The following is a 27377-nucleotide window of genomic DNA, read 5'->3' on the forward strand; positions in this document are numbered from 1 at the left end:
TCGAATCCTGATTATTGTATGTTGCAATTAGTGTTGCTATGGTTATTTTGAACGTGACTGAGAGCTGAGGTTTTGGTTGCTGTCAGTTCGGGTTGAGGCAGAAAGGACTCTATGAGACGTTTGGGTTATGGAATTTGCGTTTTGAGGTAGGGGCGCTTTCCAAAAACTATGTTTTATGCATTGGAACTATTACATAGGGATACTGATATGAGATATTGTGTATTTGGTGATTGTATCAGCCTTATGTATTATTTGATTGTCTCAAGTGATTATAAATGTTTGTTTGGCTGAATCGTTGTGTAGTTTTATGAAACGAAATGCTTTTGAAGTTGATTCTTTTAAAGCTTTGAGTTCGAGTTTAAATCCGTTGGAAATTGATTTGAGTTGAGTTGATTTTCTTGAGAAGGTGAAAAATAGAATACACTTTTGAATTCATCCTGGTTGCTTTAAATGATCTGGTTTGATAAATGACTGTTGCTGAACCGTTTCCTTAAAGCTTTAAAAATGAGTTTATTCGGCTGATAATGATTTGATTTTGAAACGATTTTCTTGAAATGTGGAATTGAGATGACTGTTGGATTTTGGCTTGCCTTGGACTGATTTTGGATTTTGGGCTGTTGAAAAGGATTGTGAAACGGTTTAGTTGGGACCCGAACCAGGTGGCAAAGTCCAAGTTTTAGGGGAGGTGCTGCCGAAATTTCTATAAAATCCGAGTCTTTATTGAAATGTTGTTTGGGAAAAATGATGAGTTAAAGACTTCTACTATTTTATTTGAATTATCAAGAAAAGAATGATTCATGCTTTTGAAATGAATTACTGAAGAGGAAATTGTGATTTAGTCTTGCTTTTTAAGAAAGGCATTGTATCTCTTTCAGGAGAAAGTTATTTAGATGAAACTTATGTTTTAAAGCTGTTTTAAATGTGACAAGGGCAATGCCTTTGAATTTGACTGGAGGGGTTCAATTAGAGGAGTTTCAATGACTTTGAAAGAACTTGAATGTCTCTTGACATGTTTCATTTTGAAATGTTTTGAGAAAGGTTTTAAGTACTCTTTGAATTCTGAATTCTTGCAAGACTAAAACAATTTTGAACGGTTGAAATGTCCTAGAATTTATCATGGGGGTTGAAGTTGGTTTTGCTTAAGTAAAGGAAACGGCTTTGAAAGAAGTAAATGATTACGTGACTCGGTTTGGCTTAGATCCTATTTTAGTACTCAAATCGGAAAGCCAATGTTTTAATGATTTTAAATGAATTTGGCAAAATGAGTTATGTTATTCTCCCCTAAAGACTTGGGACTCTGCCGAGAAACTTCGTTATAAATCCCATTGTTGTATGGATGATTTTGAATGTTTCAAAATGACTCTTTAACTTTCCATGGTTATGGAAGTTTTGGAAAAAAGATGCCGAGAGTGGCATTGTTTTAAAAGGGGAATTTACCTTGAGTAAAAGTGGCTTGTGAGCCTGAAATGATTTGAGAAATGAGATCTTTAAAGCCAAGGTTGAAAAGAGTTGAAACTTGATTTCAAACTGAAATGAATTGAGAAAAAGTGATTTATGGCTTAAATGCCGATTTTATGAATTTATGATGTTGAATGTGGAAGTGCTGTTTTGTTGTGAGCCGGAATGGCTGTGTATGATTATGAATATTGGTTGGTTCTGGATTGAACCGTGAGCCGTAATGGCCGTGTATGATATGAATATTGGCTGGTTCTGGACTGAACCGTGAGCCGGATGGCTGAGATGGATGTTGATCCATGTATGAAAATGAATGCATGTATATGCTGAATCATTGATAAATGTGAATGTTGCACTTCCACTATCGGAGATAAGAGTTTCCCTGGGAGAGAGCAGTGACTAGCCACCACGTGCTCCAGGTTGAGACTCGAAGCTCTTTTGACCCTATGTCGTAAGGGTGGCCGGGCACTGTGAAAGCCCCGAACGAGCTCGCCCCCGTAAATATTCACCAGTGAGGGTGATGGATATGGATCATGATGATGATCAAGTTTATGATGAGTATAACTCGAGTTGGGGATGCGCGACAGAGGGACAGTCCAATGGTTAGCTACCAGGACTTGTCGAGTTGGCTCTATAACCAACAGATAATATCATTAGCCACTAGGGACAGGCATGCATCATATGCATCTATGTGACATTGTTTGGGTGTGCATATTATACTTGGTTTGCCTATGTGATTAATTGCTAATTGTTCTACTTGCAATAACTGTTTGTTTGTGCTTGCATCTTCCTATTTGTGTTTGCTACTAGGACTCTGTTGGATTGCGGTGATTGGTTGTTGGTTGGATTTGTTTGGGCCTAGGGCCGTGGTTGAAGTGAGATGGACCGATGGTTGATTTCGGTTTTGTGTGTTTCTGGTTTGGAAAAATGTGAAAGGCTATTTTGGTTCAGCATAGATAAACCCTTTGAAAGGCTTTTGATGTTTTTAAGAATTGAACAGTTGCTCTTTCAGAAAAGATTTCCGACTTTACTTTTATTGAAAACCGTTGTTTTAGAAAAGAGGCATAAGACGGTTATTAATCACTGGTATGGTTTATCTTCACGTATCCTATTACAGTAATTCCCAAAAACCCTCTACTGAGAACCCTTTCGAGGATGATGTTCTCACCCCCCTACATTTTTCCCCTTTCAGGATATGGGCGCTGAAGTCACGAAGAGTTTAATTAATTGTCGATGTGATGCTCTGTATTGTTTTAGTCATGGTTTATTGTACCCTCCCCTCTATCTTGATATATTCTGTAAGAGGGATAGGAATTGTATTGGTTAATGCTTGTAAAGCTATATAATATATATATATATATTGTATGTACTCTTTATGAGTTTTTGTAAGTTGTATGGTATCTATGGATGTACGTTATCAAACGAAAGTATTTTTGGGTCGATTTTGCGGTTTAAAGTTTTAAACAGGCTCATATTTTAGTATTAAATAGTATAAGTGTCGTCGTAATGTCCGAGCTATCAGAGTGGCGCAGCCGGAAGCGTGAGCTTTGGTAGTTAGGGTGTTACACAACTAATGATGCAAAAAGAGATAATAAACTAGTTTCTAGTACAAAATACTTTCTTTATTTAAATAAACAAGAGTAAGCAAAAGATAACATAATCGATAATCAAGTCCAAGTGATCTTAAAATCGACATCTATATCTTCATAGGACAAATTTGGAGCTTGATCAACATTTTCCTCACTTTGATTTGCATCTATATCTTCCATAAGAAACACTGCATTATGATGTTATGCAGAACATCTGAAACAGAGAAAGAAGAGTTTGAAGAGAGAGGTACAAGAAACTAGTGAACTGAATTAACTTCATCTTATTCTTCCATCAATGAATCAATTCTACACACCTCTTAGAGGGATGCAAGAGCTTTAATTATAACAGAGTTGAAAAAGAGAAAAAGATCAGACATCAGAATAACAAACCCTAACTAACTGTACCAAACTGATTTTGTTATTGACTAACTCTCTTATCTCTTATCCCTTAACATACATCAACAAAAGATTTAGCATTTTTTAAGCAACACAACAAGAAGGTTCAGTAACAAATTCAACTCAAGTCAGTTATCCAGTAACAAATTCTACTTCTAGCAACAACCACATTTATGATAGGTTCAACATCAAATTCAACTTAACAACAAATTCTACTTCTAGAGTTCTAGCAACAAATTCAGCTATGATAACTATGATAACTTTCAGGCAGTAACAAAAACATAAACTATGATATAACAAATTTCAGCAACACATTCAACTTTCAACAACAAATTATTTTGGCAACAAAATCAAAGTGCAGTGATGCAGCAACAAAATTGAAACAGAAAGAATAGGGAGAACTCACCAAATCGGGTTGCACGAAAGAATCTGACAGTGAAGGAGAAGCTGATGGCGAGGAAGAAGCTGACGGCAAGGCTCAAAGCAAGAAGAGGACAACGAAAACCAGCTCACCGGGATCTGTTGCATCTGTTACCGACGATGAAGAGCGTAGGGAAGTGAGAGATCGAGACCAGGTGTGAGATAGAGACCGTGAGAAGCAAGAAGATGACCACCACCACCACCTGAGGGACCATATGCGGTTCCATTTGCTTCTGCCGCCAACGAAGCGAGCGCAGGGGCATGGGACCGTGACGACGACCAAGGTGAGTGGACGAGGTAAGAGACTGAGAGAGCGACGAGGTGAGGCTGTGAGAGACTGAGAGTGACGACTGTCGAGGTGAGGGGAAAGACGAGAGAGGGACTATTGAGTACTGAGTTCTGACTGCCGAGCTAGAGACGGAGAGAGCACAGAAATTCAAGAGTCTTAGATTTGGCATTTGGGCATAGAGTTTTATTGAAAGGTGAAGGGGAGGAGGGGGTTATGAAATGACGCCGTTTCAGGTATTAAGAAGAAAAAAAATAAAAACGACCTGGACCGGGTTAAATTAATCAGCTAGGTCATCGGGTTTCACGAAAACCCGTCAGTCGAACCAGGTCTGTTGCACAATCGATTCAATGAGGGGCTCGATTTAGTCAGGTGACCGGGTGATCGGGTTTTCGGTCGAATCGGCCGAGTCGAGCCGGGTTTGATAAGTATGTCTACAATAGACTATAAATAAAGACACAAATGTCCTACATAATATAATTTGCAACATTCATATACAGGTCTCCAACATTCATTAAAAGTTTTCACCTATCGTCATTTTAATCTACATTATTATTTAATAGACAAAAAATTACAGTAGATGGATAGCTTTTTGTCATCTCCCAAAGCAATCACTCAATATTTTCTCACAACATTCTTTATTATTTTTTATCCATCTTTTGTTATATGTCCATTCCCTTTGTAGCATTTAGTAACATGATACATATATAGAGATATCTTTTAGTCATCACAATATATTTTTAGATGTCCTTTATATCAATGTATATCTCAACTTTCTTTCTTCCTTTTTTCTTTCTCTTTTTATTTCTTTCTCTTTTTTTGCTTAACTTATTTTCTTCATTGACATCTTTTGATTGTAAACTATTAATTTTTTTAATCCAAAATGGGATGAAAGTGATCCCAGAGACTGTGTTTCTTCAACTTCTCAACTTTTTCAATGAATAATAATATTTTGTGTGATCTGATATATTTCTATTAACAAATTAACATAGACAATAATAAAAGACAAGAATATGGTTGGTTTAACAAGCAGTCATCAATTGCATAGCCATAAAAGAGTCTCATTACATGAATAAAAGACAAATTGAGAATTGTAAACAATCATATGCAAGACACTTATTACATTGTATTTAATGAAGATGGATTAGTGAACCTAAATGGTAAGCAAAACCGAAGCAAACTAAGGCCTTCATTCTTCCATTTGTCTTTAATTAAATTCAAATGATAAGCAAATTAAGGCCCCAGAATGTTAACTAGTTCATTCTTTTATAAAGCAGCAAGGTTTAATCATACACAAGCAAATTAAGCCTCTATTTGGGAAGAACATATCACAAATATTAAAAAGCTCTCACTAAATTGAATAAAGTTTAATCGCACTGTATTTTCATCTCATAACGAGGCAACCCAGAACTAGTCTAATAAAAAAGATAGATGAACAAAGAAATTTAAAAATTGAACTAATCCATATTCTTAACTGATCAAGTCATCAATATTCAATAATCAATTAATCAAAAATCAAGAGATGCACAGAAAAGTAGAAGAAGAAACACGCCATCAATGTCCATTCCATTAAGCAAATTCTAGTGCCAAAGTTCTATCATTTCAGAAAATGACACAAAACAATCATACAAAATACAATAGTTTAAAAATAAATAAATTCAATTCGCAGAGGAAGAGAAAAAAATATTTAGATAAAATAAAACAAGAGACATAAATTTAGGTTCCAAAATGAGAAATGACAAAAAATAAAAGATGAAGAAGGAGAACACATACCTAATTTTTTGAAGGAAGGAGACGTTCGTTGTAGTGCTGGCAGCATAGTTTGCAGGCGGCGGCGGAGACTGCTAATGGATAAAACAGCGGCGATGTGCGTAGAGAAAGCAAAAGGTTGGAGAGAGAGTACAGAGTAGAGAGCACAACAGCAGCGGAGAGAGGAGAGGAGAGCAGATCGGCATCGAGCTCAAAGGTTGCAGCGTCAACAGTAACAACAACGGTGTGCAATGAAGAAATTGGAGGGATGCTGGAGAAAGAGGTGGCTGTCGTTCTGGTTTATGACAGAGCGAGAAACTCAGGGACTGTGGAAGAAGAAGATTGGGGATTTGAAAGTAGTGGATATTGTTGGATAAGTAAAGAGAAAATGGGATGTCTAGTTGTTGGGGTATTTTTGGGAGGGGGGGTTTGTCACTCATGTATTAATTTGAAATTTTTAGATTTTTTATTTTTGTTAATAGTTTATTAGTTTAACAATATTTCTTTATATTTAAAGATAAAACTAAAATTATGATTAAAAATCAAATATTTAAAATTTAAACAATAAAATTTAAGAGGCTAAATTGGAATAATTTAAAATATTTTAAATATTTTAATAATAAACTATGTCAAAATATAACAAATTAGAGGAGGAGAAATTGAGTGTGACTAACTTACATCCTATATATGTATACTTTATAAAAATATGTTATAGGTGGGTATTAAACCAAGGACCTCTCACTTAGTGCAAAATTCTAGAAAATCTTAAACAATCCTAAAAAAATCCTAAAAAATCCTAAAAAACCCTAAAAAATAATGAAAAATCCTAGAAAATCCTAGAAAAACCCTAGAAAGATCTAAAAAATCCTAGAAAACACCTAAAAATTTCTAAAAACCATAAAAAAACCCTAGAAAATCCTAAAATCCTAGAAAACCCTAGAAAACTTTAGAAAACTCCAAAAAACCCTAGATAAACCAAGAAAAACCTAGAAAACCTTAGAAAATCCTAAAAAATACTAAAGAACCCTAGAAAACTCTAAAAACCCATAGAAAATTCTAAAAATCCTAGAAAAACCTAGAAAACCCTAAAAAATTCTAAGTACCCTAAAAAATCCTACAAAACCTTAGAAAACCCTAGAAAATCCTAGATAACCCTAGAGAATCCAAGAAAAATCCTAAAACCCTAGAAAATCCTAGATAATCCTAGAAAACTCTAGAAAACCCTAGAAAATCCTAGAAAACCCTAAAAAATCCTAGAAAAATCCTACAAAACCCTAGAAAACTCTAGATAACCCTAAAAAACTTTAGAAAAATCCTAGCTAACCCTAGAAAACTCTAGAAAAACCCTAGACAACAATAGAAAAATCCTAGAAAACCTAGAAAAATCTAGAAAACACTCGAAAAACTCTAAAAAAATCCTAAAAACCATAAAAAACTTCTAAAAAATCCTAGAAAACCATGGAAAACCCCAGAAAAACCTTGAAAACCTTAGAAAATCCTAGAAAAACTCTAAAAAATCCTAGATAACCCAAGAAAATCCTTGAAAACCCTAGATAACACTAAAAAATCCTAGAAAAATCATAGAAAATCCTAAAATACACTAAAGAACACTAGAAAACCCTAAAAAGCCATAGAAAATACTAAAAACCCTAGAAAATCCTAAAAATCTTAGAAAACCCTAAAAACACTAGAAAACCCTAAAAAACCTAAGTACCCAAACAAACCCGAGAAAATACCAGAAAACTCCAAAACACCCTAGAAAATCCTAGATAACCCTAGAAAATCTAAGAAAAATCCTTAAAAAATCCTAGAAAACCCTAGATAACACTAGAAAACCCTAGAAAAACCCTAGAAAAATCCTAGAAAATCCTAAAAAATCCTAGAAAATCCTAAAAACCCTAGAAAACTCTAAAAGATCCTAGAAAACGCTAGAAGATCCTAGAAAATCCTAGAAAAACTCTAGGAAACTCTAGAAAATCCTAAAAAACACTAAAAAACCTAAGAAAATCCTAAAACCCTAAAAAACTCTAAAAAACCCTAGAAAATCGTAGATAACCCTAGAAAACTCGAAAAAAGCCCTAGAAAACCCTAGAAAAACCAATAAAACCCTAAAAAACTCTAGAAAACTCTAAAACTTCTAGAAAATCTTAGATACCCTAGAAAACTCTAGAAAAAACTACTAAACCCTAAAAAATCCTAGAAAACCCTAAAAAATCCTAGAAAACCTTAGATAACCCTAGAAAAAACAAAGAAAATCCTAAAAAATCCTAGAAAATCCTAAAAGCCCCTAAAATTTCCTAAAAACCCTAGAAAATCCTAAAAAACCGTAGAAAATCCTAGATAACCCTAGAAAACTTTAGAAAAACCCTAAAAAATACTAGAAAATACTAGAAAAACCCTAGAAAATCCTAGAAAACTCTAGAAAAAATTGAAAAACCCTAAAAACAATAAAAATTTCTAGAAAACCCTAAAACCCCTAGAAAACCCTAGAAAAAACCTAGAGAACCCTAGGAAATCCTAAAAAAAACTCTAAAAAACCCTAGATAACCCTAGAAAATCATAGAAAACTCTAGATAACCCTAGAAAATCCTAAAAACTCTAGAAAATCTTAAAAAACTCTAAAAAATCATAGATAACCCTAGGAAACCCTAGAAAAACCTAGAAAAATCTAAATAACCCTAGAAAACCTTAGATAACCTAGAAAATCCTAAAAATCCTAGAAAACCTTAAAAATCCTAGAAAAATCCTAGGAAATCCTAATAAACCCTTAAAGTCCTAGAAAACCCTAAAAAAACCTAGAAAAACCCTAGAAAACCCTAAAAAAATCTTGAAAAAGATTAGAAAAATCCTAAAAAATCCTAGAAAAAACTAGAAAACCCTAGAAAAATCTTGAAAACCTTAGAAAAAACCTAGAAAGCCCTAGAAAATCTTAGAAAATCCTAGAAAACCCTAAATAACCTAGAAAACCCTAGAAAACTCTAGAAAAATCCTAGAAAACCCTAAAAAATTCTAGAAAACCCTAGAAAATCCTTGATAAACCTAGAAAAGCCTAGAAAAATTCTAGAAAACCCTAGATAACTCTAGAAAACCCAAGAAAAACTAGAAAATCCTAAAAAATCCTAAAAAATCTTAGAAAACCCTAAAAATCCGTAAAAAATCATAGATAATCCTAAAAAAGCCTAAAAAATCCTAGAAAACCCTAGAAAATACTAAAAATCCTAGAAAACCCTAGAAAACCCTAGATAACCCTAGAAAACCCAAGAAAATCCTAAAAAACCCTAGAAAAACTCCTAGAAAATCCTAAAAAATCCTAGAAAATCCTAGAAAATCTTAGAAAAAACCTAGAAAATCCTAGAAAACCTTGGAAAAACCTTAGAAAATCCTAAAAAAGCCTTAGAAAATCCTAAAAAGATCTTAGAAAATCTTAGAAAACCCTAGATAACACTAGAAAACCCTAGAAAATCCTTGAAAATCCTAGAAAAACCTATAAAAACTCTAGAAAACCCTAAAAAACTCTAAAAAACTCTAGAAAACCCTAAAACTCTAGAAAATCCTATAAAAACCTATAAAATCCTAGAAAACCCTAAAAAACTCTAGAAAACCCTAATATACCCTAAAAAACCATAGAAAATCCTAAAAATCCTAGAAAACACTAAAACCCCTAGAAAATCCTAGATAACCCTAGAAAAACATAGAAAATCCTAGAAAACTCTAAAAAACCTTAGAAAATCTTAGATATCCCTAGAAAACCCAAAAAAACCCTAGAAAATTTTAAAAAATCCTGAAAAAACCCTAGAAAATCCTAAAAAAATCCTAGAAAACCCTAGATAACCTTAGAAAACTTTAGAAAAAACCCTAGAAAATTCTAGAAAATACTAGAAAAATCCTAAAAAATGCTAGAAAATAATAGAGAAACCCTAGAAAACCCTAGAAAAATCTAGAAAATCCTAGAAAAACCCTAAAAATCCTAAAAACTATAAAAAAAACCCTAGAAACCCAAACAATCCTAAAAAACCCTAGAAAACCCTAGAAAAAACCTAGTAAACCCTAGATAACCCTAGAAAACCCTTGGATTCCGGTCACCATCAACCACGTTCACGTCAACGCCGAGAAGAATTCCATCGGAGGGTTATTCCCTTCAACAAATAGGGACGATGCCAAGACTTCAAGTTCTGTCCCTTTCAACAAATAACTTTTTAGGTTCGGTCCCCACTTCGTTGTTGTGCGATTCTTTGTCCATTCAAATTGTTAAGCTTGTCTTTAATTTTTACACAGGAGTTTTCGAGCTGCAAAGTACAAAGAACTGCATTAACTCGGGTTGAAGTGAGTCTCTGAATTGGAGCAACTTGGTGGGTTATTGTTCTTGTTCTTGTTCTTGATTATGAAGGTTATAATCTTCTGCCATTTTTATTTTTTTGAATCAGTTTATTGAGATTTTTTGATTTCTTTTCTTTATTCTGTTTAGAAATAAGATTAAGGGGAAGATATAATGATAATAGTGGCGGTAGTGGTAAGGGGTTTGGTGATGGGGTATTTGGAAGAGAGAGAAAATAATATTTTGGAAATGATGAAAGTGAATGGATTTTGAAGGGTAAAATTGAAAAAAAAAAAAAAGTGTTGACCATAGTTTGATCAGAAAATTTGAGAATAAGGATAAAATTGATGCAAATCGAAAAAATTAAAGATAAAATTGAAACAAATTAAAACTTAAGAATATTTTTAAAATTTTTAACAAATTTCAAGAACAAAAAATATACTTTACCTTAAAAATTATACATCTTCAATCCTTGTTTTTAGTCTGTATCTTCAACCTTCTTCTCCCATCTACCCCCAAGTTGCAATGGTAATAAACTAGGCCAATTCTTGCATAAACTTCTTTTGTTATTCTAAAAAGAACCACATCATTGTATTTTACAATGTGGTTTTGTTTTGTACATAGATTGTAGGAGCATGCATTTTACAACTCAAAATTCATGCCAACGATACCCTTTTTTTTCTAAAAGTTAAAATAATCATCGAATACTAACAAAACTAGTGGTTCAATTTGTCAATATGTTTTTCTTCCTTCTTGAGATTCAACACGTATTGTATACTAAGAAAATCACGATGGTAAATAATAAATATGCGCAATTTGGAAATTTAAGACTGAATTTTTATACAAAGGTTTTGCCGAATGAATTGATGAAAGAAAATTAAAACGAGCAGACTCAATGATGTAAATAAAAGCCCAAACTCTACGAAACGCTGTAGTTACAATGGGCTAAAGCCCAATCTAATAAAATCCCGTTAACAATAATTACTGTCCATGCATGATGCATGGTGGATAGAGCTGTTTGGTTTAGGTAGTCGGGAAGAAGAGAACAAGGAAACTAGCATCATTAGCAATTTGCAACATTGCCAAATGGCAATGGCAATGGCCATGACCTCATCCTTAATGTTATCAACAACTTGTTCTTTCAGTTTCCCTTCTATCACTATATGCATTTCCTTTTACAACCCTAACCCTTCTAGAAGACTAGCTCTCTTTCACCTTCTTTCGGGTCCTTTTGGTAATTAACCTCCATTCACATCAGCTTTATTATTATCCATTTGATACTTAGAGTTAATTAATTATATTATCACTCTGTTTATATTAACAGAATTGTTATGGCAATTTATTCAGCTATTCCACAGTCCCAATCTCTGTTATTTGGTGTAAAAGGTTCAGAATTATTTAGAGTAGCAGAGGCTAATGCAGCAGAGAATCTAATTCAACCAGAGCAAAACTTGTTTGAATGGGTCAAAAATGACAATAGAAGATTCTTACATGTTGTGTACCGTGTTGGGGACTTGGATAAGACTATAAAGTATGCTACCTATGATGCTTCAATTGCCCTAAATTAATGCAATTATTATACTATATTCTTGAATCTTGATTACATTTTTGGAATGTGTATATATATTTAGGTTTTACACTAAGTGCCTTGGCATGAAGCTGTTGAGAAAACGTGATATACCTGAAGAAAGATACACAAATTCTTTTCTTGGATATGGCCCTGAAGATTCCAATTTTACAGTTGAGCTTACCTACAGTGAGTTTAGATGTGCAAGATACAAACTTTTGTTTAGCATAAAATAGTTTGTGCTTCTCTTGTTTCTTGTTTGTATTTCTTGATCATTGCAGATTATGGAGTGGACAAGTATGACATTGGAAATGGGTTTGGTCATTTGGGTGTTGTAGTTGAAGATGTAAGCTCCTATTATAGAACAATTAGAAAACAAAGTATGATTGTTGATATTGTAGAACTAAGCAACAGCAACTTAAAATTCAAATAGAGTCTCTAATTGAACACATTGGTGCATTAAGAACCAATTTATATTTTTCATGAACATTAGTTACCAGCTTATCTAACATCACCAGCCAATTAATCAATGTGTGTTGTTATCTTCAAACTATGAAATTCTCACAGGAAGTTAAAAACTAAATGGTCTTTTTAAGAGTGGTTTTTGGTACATTTCCTTTTATTGATGCTCAATTTTCATGTATGCTGCATGTCTCTGTCAAATTTCTGACTTAAATTATGATGATTATTGTCCTTACTCCAATTTCTAGGCTGCCAAGGCAGTTGATCTGATAAAAGCAAAAGGTGAAAAGGTTATCAAGGAACCAGGGCCTGTCAAAGGTGGCAGCAATCGGAGAGATAGAACTTGAGAGAGTGTTCTTCCCTCTTGTGCCTCCATTTTCAGCGTGTAAGAGTGTTATGTGAGGAGAGAGAATGCTGAAATGAGTGTTTTTAGGGTTTAGTTATGTTGGACCAAGGGCCCACTTTGGGTCCGGTTGGCTCAGTTTGGCCCGTTCGGTCCAATCTTTGTTCGATTTCTATAAAATTGGTACCGAAATTCTCGTCTCAATCTCCTCTATCACATTTAGCCATAAAAATATCATTTTGGGCTTTCTAGAATAAATTCTCATTTATGGATTAATTAGCCGTTAATTAACCGGGTCTTACAAATCCCATCCAAAAATGCACATATATTTAACTTAATTCATGCTTCCATTACTCTTTTGCCACTCTGTGCTTATATTGATCCTATCCTATTTGCCTACCTATTTTCCTGCTTTACTTCTTCCATTATATCCTGGAATTTCTACTTTTCAGGATGTCTGACCCTAAAGGCAAAGGAAAAGCTAAGGTCACTACCGGCAAAAGAAAGAGATGCGAATCCTCTATGACCATCCTCGATACTTTGCATGATGATTCCTGGCTGGAGAAGAATTTTACTCCGCAGAAAAAGGCTGATCAGTTGGTACCTGCCACTGACCCAAAAAAATTTGTAAACAAATACTGTGAGCTCAAGTATCCAGTTTTTTCCACTTCTAGGAACCTTTACCTGGAAAGAACTCTCAAAATTCCGGCAGAACTACAGCAGTACACTTCTGAACAGATTAAACAAAGAGGCTGGTTCTTCCTGGAAAGAAACTTGACAGAGGTCAATGCTTCCTGGGTTAGAGAATTCTACTGTAACTATTTCAAGACTTCCCTAGATGCAGTGCACCTCAGAGGGAAGCAGATCTTGATTACTGAGGAAGCCATTGAAGACATCCTCCAGCTTCTGCCTAAGGAAAATCAACTTGACGGTTACCAAAGGGCTAAAGAGGATATGAGATTTATGAGATTTGAATGGGACGCAGTCAAGCAGAGAGTGACCCTTGATCCTACTGTCCCATGGGTCATGGGAAAGAATACACTGGCACCCAAGGGAATCAAGCTGCAGTATTTGAATGATGAGGCTCAGCTTTGGCAATAAATTCTGAGTAATTACATTATGCCGAGCACTCATGAGACAGAAGTGCCCGCTGCTATGATCACCCTCCTCTGGTGTGTGATGGAAGGTAAGGACCTATATCTTCCCCGTTTCATCCGGTATTATATGGCTAGGGTCCATGTCAGATGCACTCTCCCTTTCCCTTATCTGATCACCCAGCTTGGCCGCCGAGCTGACGTACCTTGGGAGCTCGCTGATGAGAAGCCCCCTGCTGCGGAGTGCCAGAAGATTATCCCTCACAGCAGGAAGTTCCAGGCCTTGGGTTACAGGCCACATTTCCTCACTGATTCTGCTGAGGCAGCCCCTTCATCAGCTGCCCCTTCCGCCTCTGCTGCCCCTTCAGCATCCACTGCACCTCCACCTGCTCTTGAGCCCATTTATCACCTGGTGCACCGCCTTTTTGACCGCATGGATCAGATGGACCGCCGCCACAGGCGACGTTATGTGAGGTCTGAGCGTCGCCACAAGTGACGCTATGAGCATTTAAAGTTGATGATCCAGTCCGGCAACACTGACATTCCCTCCGAGCCCGACACACCATCAGAGACTTCTGAGGAGGAGGCGAGTGATCATGAGGAGGACGCACACACCCAGGCTGAGCAGGGTGGACCTGAGCAGACTGCACCACACCATGAGGAGCCCCACCAGATACAGACCGCAGATCCAGAGATTCCTCTATAGACAGAGCCTCTGCTTCAGCAGACAGCTCCTCCTACACTCACGGAGACTATAGACCGTCTGCCTACCACCGAGACACCGGTAGCCCATCCTTCCGGAGATGACACTTCTTCCCACCCAGCTTGAGTGAGCATCGAGGACGATGCTATCTTTTAAGTGTGGGGAGGTCACCATCTCTGGCATATTTTTTGGTGAACTACTATAGACTCTTCTATCTTATTTTGTTCATTTTCTGTATTTTATTTTATCTTTTAGTACTTGCACATTTTTCTTTTGTTTTTGCTGTATTTTTGCATCTTGCACTTTGGGCTGTATATATCTTAGATATTTTAGCTTAATTTGCACTTTTAGATTATTAGTTATAGAATAAGTGGATTAGTTAGTATAGTTTACCCTTTTAGCATATAATAGTTTGGATTAATTAAAAATAAAAGGAGTAAACTAGAGACTTTAGTTTAACAGAATCAAAACATCCACGCACTTTATATATATAGCATTACATGTTAGTTAGGTATCAACATTTTTCAAGGAAAAATACTAAGATTTTAAAGGCCGCCTTAAGATTCACATTGTGTTGAATGGAAACTCTTAATTCCTACTTGCATGACATATATAACTGATATATGCTTTTTGAGCTTGAGAACACACAACCTGTGAGTTTTGAGCTTAAATGTATGGTTACATCCAAACCATAAATTTCATTCTTGTGTGTTTCGTACTTCTTTTCTATGCTTGCAATCTTTATTTTGTTTTAATCTATATGTCCAAAATAGAATATAGATACATACCAAGAGATGATTGAGGCCATTATTTATTTTTGCTCACTTATCCCAAATAGCCTACCCTTTCAATCACCCTTGTTAGCCCCCTTGAGCTTTTTGACCCCCTCTTCTGTTTTATAACCACATTACTAGCCTTAAGCAGAAAAACAAATAAAAATTTCAAGTTGAATTCTTGGTTAGCTTAAGATAGATATTGTGTATAATTTAAGTATGGAAAATTTGTGGGAACATGGGATGATAAGGAAAAAGGGAAATTAAATTGAATAAGTTATCTCAAAAATTTGGGAAGCATGCTCATGTGAAATTAAAATAAATTAAATCACCATGTGCATTGAATGAAAAAAAAATTTAGTAATTAAATAAGGGGATACAAAAAAAAATTATTACCCCAATGCAAAATAAAAAGAACCAATGCACATGGGACAAAATTCAAAATTAAATTTGGTGCTTGAGCATGTAAATCGATGCCATGACATGTTTGTTGAGTGATTTTAGGTCCTAGAGGCAAGTTTGGCAAGGCAAAAGTGGAAGGAAGCATGTACAAAGGGAGAAAACATGAAGAAAACAAAGGAGAAGCACACATTAGAGTGTGCGTGTGCACAAATCACTGTGCGTACACACAAGAACCATAAAGCCATGTGTGTGTATGCACAACATTCTGTGTGTACGCACAAGAAGAAAATCAGCAAGTGTGCGTATGCACAAGTCCCAGCGCGTGACTCATTTATTGCAAATCGCTGGGGGCAATTTCTAAGCCTCCAAAGCCCAGTTTTTGGACTTTCTGAAGCTGATTCTTCCTATATCTAAGAGGGCCTCACTCCATGTGAAGGGGGGGAGCACATTAGGGTTAGTTTAGTATCATGTAGGTTCTTTTCTAGAGATAGAAGCTCCCCCTTCTCTCTAGAAATTAGGGTTCTTAGTTTACTTTTCTTGTAATTTTCTTTTTGATTCTTGTTTTACTCTAGTTTCTTCTACCTTTCCTTGTTCTATTGTCTTAATTTCCTTAGTTTATCTTGTCATTTTCTCTATTTTTGCCACTTTTATGTATTTGCACTCTTGTTACTTTAATTTACATTTAATGCAATTTTATGTTTCATGCCTCTTTATTGTTTAATTGAGTTGCTATCGTTATTTTCCTTGCTTAGTAGTTGTAGAATTTATTATTTCTTGTCACTTTATCATGCTTTCTTTTCATTCCCACCAAGTGTTTGATAAAATGCTTGGTTGGGCTCTTGCATAGTTTTTTTCACTCTTGGTTGAGAAATTGTGTGGTTTGGGTGAACTTGAGTGGTGGATGTCCATTCCACATTGTGAGAGGGTTGTTAATTAATTTGGTTTTTCTTGACTCTAAGTGACCCCTTAGTGTTGACTTAGGACTTAGGGATTGAGATTAATTATGTCTAGTTGACTTATCCTCGATGTATGATTGACTAATTAGGATTAATCCACACACAATTACATGTTTGTGGTCCACAACTAGGATAGAAAGCCCTAATTATCCAACTCTCACCAAGATCTCTTTTTGTCATTTAATTTCCATTTTCATTTCCTTTACTTGCTTTCCTTTAATTCCTTGCATGCTTATTTACATTCCTTGCTATTTACATTACTTGTTTCTCTTGTAATCACAGCCCTCATTTCCTCCATAGCCAATAATATGACACTCAATTGCAACTCCTAGGGAAGACGACCCGAGGTTTAATAGTCTCGGTTATTTTAATTTGAATTTAACATTTGATCATGAGGATTCATTGTTGGTTTAGACTATGCTACCAACGAAGTGATTCTTGTTTTGATTGATTCTAAACCAGCAAAAATTCTCGTTATCAAATTTGGCGCTGTTGCCGGGGAGTTGCAATGGTGTATGTTTTTGGCTATTGTACATATCTGAATATTATGAATAGCTTATTTTTGGTTGATTGTGAATATGTTGCTTGCTTATTTTTGGACATTGTGAATATGTTAATATGTGAATATGTAAATAGTTATTTTTGATTGATTGCTTGTTTTTGCTAGTCTTAGGAGTTTATTTTATTTGTTCTTATTACCTTTGATTTTTATTTTCTTTTTATCCTATGAATTCTCACCCATTGCATTGTGAGTTTTATTGCTATTGTGTTGTAGGAATTGGGAATTTCAAATGCTTGTTACCTAGATGGAATGAAAGGAATTCACAACAAGATTTGGGTGCACAAGCTTTGGAATCTTGAAAGCCTTGGAGAAAACAAGCTTGGGTGGGATTTCAAGGAGGTTTGATGAGAGCTCTCCATAAATCCAACTTAAGGACAATAAACCAAAGTGCTAGGTGGGAGACACCCCACCATGCAACCGGAGCCCCCGGAGCCCACCAGCTGAAGGTGGAGCCTTATAGTCCTTCATCCCCCGGATCGTGTGTATGCACGGAGGACCATGCACAATTTAAGTGTGGGGGAGGATCGGCATCTTCTAGGGGGGTAAAAATTTCTTTTCTTAGACACTTTGCAATATTCTTTTTGTTCCTTTTCTTCAATTTTCGCAATTTTTGTTCTTATTTGCACTTTGTTTGGTTGCTTATATATATTTCTTTAATGCTTATAGTGATATGATAGTAAATACTTGCATATTGCATGTTAGATTGAATAAGTTTGGTAAAACAACAAGAAATTTTCATGAAATCCTTCTTAGGGCTTTCCATTGATTGAATTGAGAAATTATTTTCAAACTTGCTTGAAGTATTCTTTTCATAGAACATAGAAAAGAGCTAGAACAACATACCTTGTGAGATTTGAGCCTTAATTGATGGTTGCATATTCTCTACCATAAAGTTTGTTCTGTTGTGATTAAACTCCTTTTATGATTGTAATCTTTGATTTGCATGAATCTATATGTCCATTATTTTGTGTATGAATGCATGTATATGATTGAGGCCATTGTTTCATATAGCTCACTTTACCCAAATAGCCTACCTTTTATCTTCTATTATTAGCGAACTTTGAGCCTATGCTAAACCCATTTGTTCTTAATTTTAGCACATTACAAACCTTAAGTGAATAGTATGTATTGATTGGATGTCATCTCTGGATAGGACTTTATTCATTTTGGGTCTGGCTATATTTTGAGTTAGAGTATGAACAATACCCTTATTGGAGACCGAGCTTCATTAGGTCGGACTCAAGCATTTATAGGTCGAGCTAATCTCTTATGGTGTTGGTGCTTCACATCGGGCACACTGCCTTTCGTAGGATTAGGTCGAGTACTCGACATGTTTTTTATGACAAGAATAACTATAATAACAAACAATAACAATAATAACAAATAATAATAATAACAATAATAATAACAATAACAATAATAACAATAATAAAAATAACAATAATAAGAATAACAATAATAACAACAACAATAATAATAAAAATAACAATAATAATAATAAGGAGGTGACTGAAAAGAAACAATGGGACAGATATATAATAAAAAAGAAAACTAAAAACTTATCCATTTTGCTCAAAGATAATAATAATAATAATAATAATAATAATAATAATAATAATAATAATAATAACAATAATAATAATAATAATAATAATAACAACAATATCAATAACAATAACAAGAATAACAATAACAACAACAATAATAACAATAACAAGATTAACAATAGCGCCCCATGAGTTCGTTCACGCTCTGCTAGGGTTTCACTGCGCCGCCTCCATGGTTACACCTTTCTTTGTCTTTTCTTCGTCAAAGTCTTTTCCATCTTCTTCTACTTTATTCTCTTAATTTCTTTTCCACTTAATTCCCTAATTTTCGTTTTCTCTCCCAATTCATTCCTCTTTTAATTCATTCCATTTTCTAATTCACTCATTCCATATATCTTATTTCTCTCTGAAATCATTAAATACCAATTCTGATTTTCTCTACACCATGAACAACAAATCAGAGACTCAGAACCCTCATATAATTGATAGTGATCAGGAGGATGATTTGAACGTTTTAGCTTATGAAGATGTTTCTGAAGGAATTCAAGCTTGTACACGGAGCCTGTCCGGAAGAATTTTCTCAGATTGGATCTTTTCCGTAGGTACCATGGAAGGAGCTCTCTATGCAATATGGAATAAACCAGAAGGATTCAAAGTAGTCGAAAAATCTAGGAACCAGTTTCAATTTTTCTTTGAGAATGACTCTGATGTGACTCGAATTAAGAGGGGTTTGCCTTGGTTATTCAAGAATTTTATTATTCATGTTCGCAGATGGAAGCAGTCAATAAACATGGAGGATAATCACATCTCTTATTTTCCTGTATGGGCACAATTTTGGGGATTTTCTGAACAATACAAAACACTTGAGGTTGGCCGAAAATTGGGTGGGAGACTTTGTCAAATTGAAGATGTTGCTCTATTTGAAGTTAGAGGCAAAGATACACGCATAGTGAAGGCTAAAATGGAACTGAACGGTGATAAAAAAGTGAGGGATACACTAAAATTGCTTGATCCTAATTAAAAAATGCTGGAAATTAGAGTATGCTATGAACGTATAGGTGTGTTCTGTACTTATTGTGCGAAATTGGGGCATGAATCTAAGAACTGCCAATTTTTTTATTGATGATTATGCCCAAAACAATATCAAGGAAGATAAAGTTGGTGAATGGCTTGAGGCAGATCAAGTCGGTAGGCGTTTAACTGAAAAGAGAGCTTCCTTCAATCCTAACCAACCTCGGGATGGTACTATTCCAGATCAATCGAATAAAAAATTTTCACCTGCTTGGATTTTTGATAGTTTCTCAAAAATGAGTGTGCAAGATGATTAAAAAAAATAGAATAATGAAAAAATTGCTGCCAATTCGGGTTTTAGAGCAGAAAATGAGGGTGAATTAGAAAACACAGGTACTGCTACTGATATTAATTCTTCTTCTAATGCTTTATTGGAGATATCCTATCCCATGAATAATGTCCAACACAATAACAACGTCATATCCAAGCTTAAAAAGGAGAACAAAAAGCCAAACCTGAAACAACTTGCCAGAAAGTCTGTGATAGGTTTCAAACGGAGGAGTGGAGGTAATGGTACTGAAGATATTTCAAAGAAAATTTGTCTCAATGATATTGTCTCTGATGCTATAACGGTGGAGGGTGCCAGCCTTCAAGTGGCATCCAAAGAAATATGAAACTGCTCTCGTGGAATTGTCGGGGTTTGAGGAGACACCTAACAATCCACAATCTTAAAGGGATTTGCAAATCCTACTCCCCCGAGGCTGGTTTTATCTGTGAAACAAAAAATCAATCTCGATAAGTTGAAGAAAAACTAAGATCTTGTGGTTTCAAGGAATGGTTTATTGTGGATCCGGATGGATTATCAGGGGGTTTGGCAATGGCATGGAGGGATGGTTGCACTGTTCAGATTTTACAGCATGGTAGATTCTTCATTGCGGCATCAGTTCTGACAGCTGGTTCTAATGATCCCTATGGTGTTCTAGGTGTTTATCTCAGTTCAAATGATTAACATAGAATGTCTTAGTTTGCTGAATTAACTTCAATCACCCAACAGTTCGATGGTAAGGTTGAGTTAATGGGTGATTTTAATGCCATTTCTAATCAATTGGAGAAAACAGGTGGGGGTGCTAAATCTCTTTCTTCTATTGAAACCTTTAACAGTTTTATTGATGATAATTCCCTGATTGATATTGGTATGGTCGGAAGACCATTCACTTGGTCGAATAGACGGAGGGGTGATGAGTTGATACAAAAAAGACTGGACCGATTCCTGGTAGGAGTTGATTGGCAGCAACTCTATCCCAATGCAACGGTTCTTAGACTATCAGAATCAGGCTCGGATCACTCCCCTATTCTCTTAGACTCTAATCCAAGAACTGAGAGATCTAAACACCGATTCAAATTCCAAGAAAGATTGTTAGAGAGGTTTGGCACGAACAGATTGATGGTTCATCCATATATATCCTAGCTCAAAAAATAAATCATTGTCGGCATAAGATTGTCAAATGGCAGCAAGAACACAGATCTAATTCGAAGGTGGAGATTGATTTAGTACAGTCTGAATTCGAGGAACTTCGTTTAGCAGGAATTCATGGAGGCGACATCATTTCAGAAATAGAGGACAAACTTGAAAAAGCATTGCAAAATGAGGAATCTTATTGGAAAGATAAGTCTATAGTCAAATGGCTCAAATCTGGTGATCAGAATACAGCTTTCTTCCATCAGATGGTGAAGTGGCTACTTCAAATGCTGGTATTGCTTCTGTGGCTGAATCTTATTTCAATGACATCTTTTCCTCCACTTGTCATGAGAACCCCGAACCTCTGTTTACTGATTTTGAACCTAAGGTTACAGCTCACATGAATCGTAGGCTTCAAAGACCAGTGACTATGGAGGAAGTGAAACGTGCAACATTTAGCATTCATCCTCAAAGTGCTCTAGGAGATGATGGTATGACAGCAAAATTTTTTCAAAGCTTCTGGAACATACTTAGTGGTGATGTGTTTCGAGCAGTTAAGAGCTTTTTTTTAGGGGGCAGACTTTTGAAGGGTTTTAACTACACTCGGATCTGTCTTATTCCTAAGTTTTCTGATGCTAAAGATATGACTCAAGTAAGACCAATAAGCCTATCTTCAGTCTTTTACAAGATTATCTCCAAAGTATTTGTACATAGACTTCAGGGTATGATGAATAGACTAATTAGCCATACGCAGAGTGCTTTTATTAAAGGCAGATTAATCTCTGATAATATCCTAATTGCTCACGAGTGTATGCATTACTTGAAGAACAAAAAAGGGGACTCGAAAATGAAATGGCGCTAAAATTAGATATGAGTAAGGCATATGATAAGGTGGAATGTCACTTTCTTTGGTTTATATTGGAGAAGTTTGGTTTTGACTCCCGGTGGATCATGTGGATTCGAGAATTAGTGACAACTATTTTTTATTCTGTTATTGTGGAAGGACAACCTTATGGTTTCTTCAAACCAAATAGAGGTATTTGATAAGGAGATCCTCTATCTCTCTATCTTTTTCTTTTCTGTGTAGAAGGTCTCTCCTTCTTGCTACACAAGACAGAATAAAACAGACTAATTCAGGATCTTCAGATACATAGGCGATGTCCCAAGGTCAACCACCTCCTCTTTGCTGATGATTCCATCTTATTTTGTAAGGCTAATCCTGAAGCATGTACAAATATCCTGCATTTATTGAATTCTTATGAAAGCATCAGTGGCCAGAGGGTAAATCTTAATAAATCTGCTGTATTATTTAGCCACAACACTTCCTCCACTACTTGTACACTACTGGCTAACTCTATGAATATTAATCATATTAGGGCTTAGGATAAATACCTTGGTTTGCCTTATACAGTCTCTAAATCGAAAAAGGCTTCTTTTAGTATGATCAAAGAAAAGGTTTGGAAAAGAATCCAAGGGTGGAAGCGCAGTCTTTTATTGTCAGGTGGTAGACACGTATTACTTAAGGCAGTGGGAGAAGCTATTCCTATTTATACATTGTCTTGCTTCAAGTTACTTGATGGTTTAATTTCAGAAATTCACTCTCTACTTTCTCAGTTCTGGTAGGGACAAAAGGTTCTGAAAGGCGGATGGCTTGGATTAGTTGGGACACTATGACTCGCCCACAAAAAGAAGGAGGCCTTGGATTTAAAGATCTCAGAATCCAAAATCTGGCACTTTTAGGCAAACAGTTTTGGCGACTCGTAACACAACCTACTTCCTTATTATCCAAAATCCTAAGAGGTAAATACTTTAGTAATGGTAATACTATAACGGCAGAAATTGGAGTCTTACCTTCTTGGGGATGTAGGAGCATACTGGAAGGCCGAAAGATTGTTGAAAAAGGTCTTAATTGGGCTGTGAGTACTGGAGAGAATATCCGAACCTTTGAGGATCCTTGGCTGCCTCTTCCGTATCCTTTAATGATTTCTGACATACCAAATAGACAGGCTATTTCTGAGTTGGTTCCAAGAGTTAAAGATCTAATTACTGAAGATAGGAATTGGAATCAGAATCTCATTCAACAATTATTTTCCCAAGACGTTACAAACAGGATTTTGTCAGTTAAAACTCAGCAGAGTATGGACAAATTGCAATGGGATTTGAACAAATCCAAGCAATATGAGACAGCTTCAGGTTACAGAATTGGCTATTTATTTTACCATCCACCTCTGGAGCTTTGCCCTAATTATATGCAGCAGAAAAAGTCGTGGATTGATCTATGAAAGTTGAACTTGCCTCACAAAATTAAGCTATTTATCTGGAAAGCTCTCCATGGCCGGCTTCCGGTGCTTACTCAGATTCATCACCGCATCCCATCTATATCACCAATATGCCCCTGCTGTCATGAAGCAACAGAAACAGTCGCTCATTGTTTGATCGATTGTTCTAGAATTAAAGATGTATGGTCTTAGAGTTATCTTCGAGACTGTCTTCCCCCTTAGAGTCCTAACGACTTTTGGACATGGTGAACTGCATCAACAGAGATGCTTAACCCGTTGAAGAATGCTGACCGTAATCCTCAATTGCTTGCCATCATTAGCTGGAACTGCTGGAAAGCTTGCAACCAGTTGATTTTTGAAGGTTCTACTTCAATGCCGTCTGCCATTCTTGCAAGCTTTGTCAAGTTGCTCCGTAAAATCCAAAGAACTCCCAGTTTAGGTTGTCATCTCCATGAGGCAAGCTCTTAGTTGCATCCAATTTGATTTATCGTTCTTTCTTCTTTAAGATTTTTCTTCATTTTTCGACCACGCACCGTTGAATGAATACCTTCAATGTATTATTTTTGGAAAATCCCCACCTTTTATTATGCTATCCTGCTTTGGACATCTTTGTATTTTATTTTTCAATAATTAATGAAATATAACCTACTATCTTTAGAAAAAAAAATAAGAACAACAACAACAACAACAACAACAACAACAACAACAACAACAACAACAACAACAACAATAATAATAATAATAATAATAATAATAATAATAATAATAATAATGAGATGACTTAAAAGAAACAATGGGACGGATATATAGTAAAAAGTAACACTAAAAAATAACACTAAAAGAAACACTAAAAACTTACCTTCCATAACAACAATAACAACAACAACAATAATAATAATAACAATAACAAAAACAATAACAATAATTACAATAATAATAATAATAACTATAAAAATAATAACAAGAATAATAATAATAATAATAACAATAACAATATTAAAAAAATAATAATAATAATAATAATAAGAATAAGGAGATGACTGAAAAGAAACAATGTGATGGATATATAGTAAAAAAAAATAACACTAAAAAGGAACACTAAAAACTTAGCCGGTTTGCTCAAATACAGCTATAATAATAATAATAACAATAACAATAATAACAATAACAATAACAACAACAACAATAATAATAATAATAATGAGGTGACTGAAAAAAAAAAAAACAATGGGACAGATATATAATAAAAAAATAATACTAAAAAGGAACACTAAATGGAACCCTAACAACTTACTCAAAGGAAAAGAAGAAGTTGAACGAACTTAAGGCAAGGGCAATCAGGTGACTAAAAAGAAACAACGGGACAGATATATAGTAAAAAGTAACACTAAAAAGGAACAATAAAAGAAACACTAAAAACTTATTCGGTTTGCTCAAAGACAATAATAATAATAATAACAATAATAATAATAATAATAATAATAATAATAATAATAAGGTGACTGAAAAGAAACAATGGAACGGATATATAATAAAAAATAACACTAAAAACGAACATTAAAAACTTGTCTGATTTGCTCAACTATAGCAACAACAACAACAATAACAATAATAATAATAATAATTATAATAATGATAACAAGAATAATAATAATAATAACAATAACAATAATAATAATGAGGCGACTGAAAAGAAACAATGAGACGGATATATAATAAAAAGTAATACTAAAAAGGAACACTAAAAACTTACCTAAAGGAAAAGAAGAAGCTGAACGAACTCAAGGCAAGGGCAAGCAAGTGACTGAAAAGAAACAATAAGACAGATATATAGTAAAAAGTAACACTAAAAACTTATTCGATTTGATCAAAGACAATAATAATAATAATAATAATAATAATAATAATAATAATAATAATAATAACAACATAAGAATTCGGAACCTAGAACACTAAATAAATATAAAATTCAGTAAATCCTAAAAACAATGCTCATTGACAGTAAGTTATTTCTAGCATTGTACACATTGCACTATTTCATAAGTATTAAAATTATATAACAGCATCAGCATCGGAGTATTCTCGCCTGTCACGCGGGTGACCCAGGTTCGATCCCCGGCAACGGCGCCAAAAATTGACGCGACAGAAATTGGCAAGTTAAGAAATTATTATAAGAGATGCGTTGCAAGTACAGTTCTTAACCAGCCGAAAATCCACTTATCAATTTAGAGGGGTTGTCACAAAATTTAAATTAAAATACTGGGAGTATGAATCTCAGGTCGTCTCCCAACGAGTTGCAGAAAGGTGTGTTATTTTATTAATCAGATGCTTTCTAAAATGGGTTGAGTTGATAAACAGAAAATTAAATCAGGGAATTTAGATAATTTAAATAAAGACCTTGACTGGGAGTAGATTAGTTAGAAGCCCTATTCTTGTTGCAGTACTTTCAAGATTAATTGATAATTGAAGGTTGCTCTGCTTAGTTATCCCTTACTAGGTAAAGGAAAGTCAAGCAAGTTGGAAGCTATTTCTAGTCACAAGTCCTAATACTCTCCCTTGGGAGGGACTAGTGTCAATGACTAGAAGGTGATCCAACAATAAACCCAATTACAATTTTTCTTTTAAGTAATCCAACTCAAGGTTTCCTTTCAATCATCTCCCAATCAAGTTATAGAACTACTCGCTCATTATGTTTGTAAAATCCATAAAATAATAAAAGGAAATATTGAAAGACATGATAAATAATGATCAAAGGAATCAATTAAAAATAAAAGTTGTTCTTGTATTAATAAATTCTAAAAATAATCCAATAATAATTCTGAGTAAATAAAGGACATGGAAGAGTATGAGACAGGTAAGGAAACAAACTAAAATGACGAAGTCTTGACGGAGGTAATAACTCTTCCCAATGTTCCAATCCAAAAAGCAATAAAATTGAAATCCTCAGAACTATGAATGTGTGTGTAGAGAGAAAAACCTAGAAGAGCAGTAAAATCAGATCTAAAACTAAAACTTATGTGGAATGAATTGTGTCTCTGGTTTCTGCATGTTCCCTAGCTCTAGTCTGTTTTTCTGGGCCGAAAACTGGGTCAAAATAGGGCCCAAAATCGCCCCTAGCGAAATCTGTAGATTCTGCAGATCGCGCACGTCACGCGATCGCGTCATCCAGCGTTTTGCCTTGCCACGCGTGCGCGTCGTCCACGCATTCGCGTCACTTGTGCAGTTTCCAATCCGCGCGGTCGCGTGAGCCATGCGTTCGCGTCGCTGCAATTTCCTCTATGTTGCGCGGTCGCGTGAGCCATGCGGCCGCGTCACTTCTCGCTGGTCATCTCCTCAATTTCTTGTGTTCCTTCCATTTTTGCAAGCTTCCTTTCTAATCTCCAAGTCATTCATGCCCTATAAAGCCTAAAACACTTAGCACACAGATCACAGCATCGAATGGGATAAAGGAGAATTAAAATACATAATTAAAAATCTCTAGGAAGCAAGTTTTCAACCATAAAGTATTTTTAGGAAGGAATTATAAATGTATGCTTATCATATGAATAAATGGGTAAAGATTTGATAAAACCACACAATTAAACACAATATAAACCATAAAATAGTGGTTTATCAACCTCCCCACACTTAGACATTAGCATGTCCTCATGCTTAGTTGAAGGAGATAAAACAAATGAGTAGGAACATGTAAAACTCATGCAATGCAATGCAACCTATATATGTGAATGCAACTATATGATTTTTGTCCACTTGGTCAAAAGTAAATAAGCTCTTCGAGACAAACACAAATCAAATTCCACTAATTCAATTCTTATACAATAAGAACAGATAAAGATGCAAGAAGATAGCTCATGAAAGCAGGGAACATAGAATTTAAGCATTGAACCCTCACTGATGATGTATGTGCACTCTAATCTCTCTAGTGTATAGGGTAATCACTCTATCCTTCTCTAATCATGCTTTATAAATTTTGTTCTTCACCTAACCAATCAACAACAATTAATATACC

The 27377-nt window shown here is 35.0% G+C and overlaps 1 protein-coding gene across 1 annotated transcript; it reads left to right on the plus strand.

Annotated features, from left to right (window-relative positions):
• The first annotated feature begins 4075 nt into the window (after nucleotides 1-4075).
• On the plus strand, nucleotides 4076-12586 carry LOC112729036 (probable lactoylglutathione lyase, chloroplastic). Its single transcript, XM_025779414.1, has 5 exons — nucleotides 4076-4157; nucleotides 11558-11741; nucleotides 11842-11966; nucleotides 12059-12123; nucleotides 12488-12586. Exons 1-5 carry the CDS (start codon nucleotides 4076-4078, stop codon nucleotides 12584-12586), a joined length of 555 nt encoding a protein of 184 aa, XP_025635199.1.
• The last annotated feature ends 14791 nt before the right edge of the window (nucleotides 12587-27377 follow it).

The sequence above is a fragment of the Arachis hypogaea genome, chromosome 12 (genome assembly GCF_003086295.3).
Source record: "Arachis hypogaea cultivar Tifrunner chromosome 12, arahy.Tifrunner.gnm2.J5K5, whole genome shotgun sequence".
NCBI classification, from domain to species: Eukaryota; Viridiplantae; Streptophyta; class Magnoliopsida; order Fabales; family Fabaceae; genus Arachis; species Arachis hypogaea.

Coding starts and splice junctions, on each gene's coding strand:
- LOC112729036 (XM_025779414.1), top strand. CDS start 4,076: ATGCGGTTCCATTTGCTTCTGCCGCCAACGAAGCGAGCGCAGGGGCAT. Junction 11,742..11,841: donor GACTTGGATAAGACTATAAA/GTATGCTACCTA, acceptor ATATATATTTAG/GTTTTACACTAAGTGCCTTG. Junction 11,967..12,058: donor TACAGTTGAGCTTACCTACA/GTGAGTTTAGAT, acceptor TGATCATTGCAG/ATTATGGAGTGGACAAGTAT.